General features: G+C 38.6%; 1 protein-coding gene across 1 annotated transcript in view; it reads right to left on the bottom strand.

The window, feature by feature from the left end:
• Window positions 1-2,503, bottom strand: part of LOC138026410 (mediator of RNA polymerase II transcription subunit 9-like) — a 3,396-nt gene extending 893 nt beyond the window's left edge. The window contains exons 1-2 of the mRNA XM_068873759.1: window positions 2,356-2,503; window positions 1,024-1,151 (exon numbers count right to left, since the gene is read on the bottom strand). Coding sequence (XP_068729860.1) covers window positions 1,024-1,151; window positions 2,356-2,475 — 248 coding nt within the window. The 5' untranslated portion in view covers window positions 2,476-2,503. The remainder of the gene's footprint in view (window positions 1-1,023; window positions 1,152-2,355) is intronic.
• Between the last annotated feature and the right edge of the window lie 1,170 nt (window positions 2,504-3,673).

A 3,673-nucleotide genomic window follows, 5' to 3' on the forward strand; every position in this document is an offset into this window, starting at 1 on the left:
TCTTGAAGTTAAATGCAGTTTAAATGACTTAACAACTAGGAGTGACTGCAGTCAATTGTTGTCAGTGGGTTTGTTATATTTGCGCATGCGCTAGATTCCTCATGCTTTGCACTGTACAGCTTATTCATCAGTGTGGTGGGAAGAGGGAGCATTTTGTGTGGAGTGTTAAGCGGTTTTTCCCCTCCCTCCCCCCCCCCCCCAATACTTTCCACTGTTTATCAGTGTGACAGGTCCCTGTCTTCTCGAGGGTGCGGAGGCTCGTTTGGCTGGTTTGTCAGGTTTTGCCAGCCAACGATGCAGTCTCCATCTTGGAGCTCCAGGATGTCTCAGGCACCCTACCTCCACTTAGAGATGCAGTTGGTGGTCTTAATTAATTGTAAACAAAAGATTTCCAATGAGCACTCTTATCCCCCGCTGATGAGTAAAATAGGCTGGTGTTACAGCAAAATGTAGATGTGTAACTCTTTAAGAGAGACAGAGTTAACACAGAAACTCATGACCTTGAAGCATTTATCTCTGGTTCAAAGCTGGGGTTTTATTTAGTTTAAAAATTTCCTTATTTCGATGTTACATAGCTAGAGCATTTTCCTGCGTGTGCAGCTGCAATCTTATTTTTGTCCATATTTAGGCATAAAATTGGTATCCTAAATCCCTGGCTTTGTTCCAAGGAAAAGAGGTGCATGTTACATGCTTCTGTTTAACAAGAATGGCTGACAGTAGTATGACAGACAAGAGTACTTAAAACTGGATGAAGGCTTTTCACATTAAATGTGAAAATGTTTTCTGATTTTGAGCCTTCTTTTCTGATTCAGAGGGAATTAAGTATATGATGGTGGAGTAGGATGCCACTAAATTAATGATAAAAAAGTTTGAAAATCATGAATCCATTCCTCGATTTAAATGACATTTCTTGACCGTAACACCGCTGTCATAGAAGTTAAGGTTCCTGATCAGGCAGAAGAAAAACTTCATAGAATGTTAGCTAAAGGTGTCATAACAGAAGAGATGAAGCTAAGTGCTCACCATTTTTCTCTATACTGCGCTTGACATTTACTCAGCAGTTGTTTTTGCTCTTCACAGCTCATTTCTACTCCTGGAATCTTGTCTAACAGTGATCTGCAGTGTTGTAACTTTGAACGAAAACTATTCACCTGAATAAGAAGAAGGACAAGGCAATCGTAGTGTAATCTCCAATACCTTAGAAGGGATGGAGGAGGCAACTGGGTACAGTAAGGGACAAGGGAGGCAGAGAGATAACAAAATAACGTCAAGCACATCAAGTTTAACAATAGGCCATTTTACAGTTGTTTGCGCAGTGACCTAGCCTATGAATGGCTGTGAGGCTGCCGGTGACCTTGTATTGATACAGACCTCACTGCTTTTATCATGTAAATCTTGTTGTTGCAATTCTAATTAGTCTACATTAACATTATAAAAGCACGAAGTTTTGTATCAAAGCAGGGTCACTGGCAGCGTCACTTCCATTCTTATGCCAAGTAACCTACAATTTTGGTCAAAAGTTGTTGGGAAGGTTGCAGGCATCAGTTCACTTCACACCTAATTCGATTATTCTAACTATTGGCTGAAGTATTTGGGAAATACCATGCTCTTGTGGCCCCCCTGCCCAACATTCAATGTTGGAGCTCTTCAGGTAAAAAAGATACAGCTGCAAAAAGGTCTATTCAATATAAAGGAATGAATGATAGGGTTAGCTTTGAGTTCTGCAAAACAAATGAACAGCGCTGAGCTTTAGGGAAGTACATTGTAACTTCCACTTCCTTTGCTTTCCATTAAAAAAAAATTCAAATCCTTTCTTCTTTCTCAGACTCCTCTTTTTTTGTTCTTGTATTATTAAAACTTGCCCAGTGCTAACATGAATATGTTATGAGACTTCAGTGATCAGACAGAAAGAAAATGAAAAAAATGGTGATCACTTATTACCCGTAGGTTTTCTCGTGTCGTTCCACAACTGGCTCATTGAAAGAGTTCAGAATCGAATTAACAAATTGATGTCAGTTTTTCATGCACCTGTCCTGTTATTGATCATGAATTTCGTCATAACATTGTCAAAGTAGCTGTGTCTGTCCGCTTATTGACAATAAAAATTAGCCAAATGAAGAGGGTGAGAATGGAATGACCCTTCTCACTCAGTCCATATATTATTAGGCAAGCTCGCTTTTAAGAAGTTGGAGGTTAGTAAAATACACAGTGGTTCGATCTGGCTGAGGGTGAGATCGACCATCAGATTATTTTCCAACAGTCTAGGCCAAGAGAAAGACTTTGGCTATTCAGTGCAGGGTATTCTAGAGTTTCACACAACCTCCGATCAAAACTACAATTTATCGAAAAGAATACCTTCTTTGTCAACTCTTGAGGATCGCTAGTTTTCTGTAAGGCCTGAATCGTTTCAAATACTACAGGAAGAAGGTTAAATTCCTTCGCTACATCGATTTCTTCGGTTTCATTGACAGCCATATTTGTTTCCCAGCTGACTTTCCCATATCTCCTTGCGGGTATTCACAGAAGCGGGAAAGACGTCATGCATATACCCACCAAGAGTCCCCAACTAACGTAGACACGCTCAGTTTCCCACAATTCAGTCATCTGTATACATGTACCTTCATCTATATCTATTTACCTCCATTTATAAAGATTTATCATCATACATTCACTCCTGGTCATTTACCATCATGCATTTACCTTCAATAATATTCATTAACCCTCATATACCTTCATCTACCTTCAATCATATTCATTAATCGCTAATTAATTAACCCTCATATATCTTCATCTACCTTAAATCACGTTCATTAACCCTCATATACCTTCATCATACTTTTAATCACGTTCATTTACCTTCATCTACCTTCATATTCATGTTCATTTACCGTCATTTTCCTTTATTCACGTTCATTTACCTTACTATACCTTCAGCTACATTCATTTACCTTCTTCTACCATTATTTACCTTCATCTACCTTCATCTTCCTTCATTCACATTCATCTACCTTCAGTTACCTTCATATACCTTTATTCTGCCCTTATTCACGTTCATTTAACTTCATCTACCTTCACTTACCTTCATGTGCCCTCATTCACGTTCATATACCTTCATTGACATTTATTTACCTTAATATACTTTCATTCACGTTCATTTACCCTCTGTACCTTCATTTCTTTTCATCCGCGTTCATTTATCGTCATTTACCTTTATTCACCTTCATTTACCTTCATGTACCTCCATTTACCTTCACTAACGTCCATTTACCTTCAGCTACCTACATCTACCTTCATTCACGTTCATCTACCTTCATTTACCTTTATTCACATTCATCTACCTTCATCTACCTTCAATTACCTTTATTTACCTTCATCTAGCTTAGTCTACCTTCAGTCACAATCATCTACCTTCATTCACCTGTATTTACGTTCATTGACCTTCATATACCTTCATATACCTTCATTGACCTTCATCTGCCTTTTACCTTCATTTACCTTCAACTACCGTCACTTTACTTCATATACCTTCATTCACGTTCATATACCTTAGCTACCCTTATCCAAGGTCATTTACGTTCAGCTACCCACATCTTCCCGCTTCATCCGCGTTCAATTATCTTCATTTACCTTCATATACCTTCACTAACATCCATTTACCTTCAGCTACCTACAT

Source organism: Montipora capricornis, chromosome 12 (assembly GCF_036669925.1).
Source record: "Montipora capricornis isolate CH-2021 chromosome 12, ASM3666992v2, whole genome shotgun sequence".
NCBI classification, from domain to species: Eukaryota; Metazoa; Cnidaria; class Anthozoa; order Scleractinia; family Acroporidae; genus Montipora; species Montipora capricornis.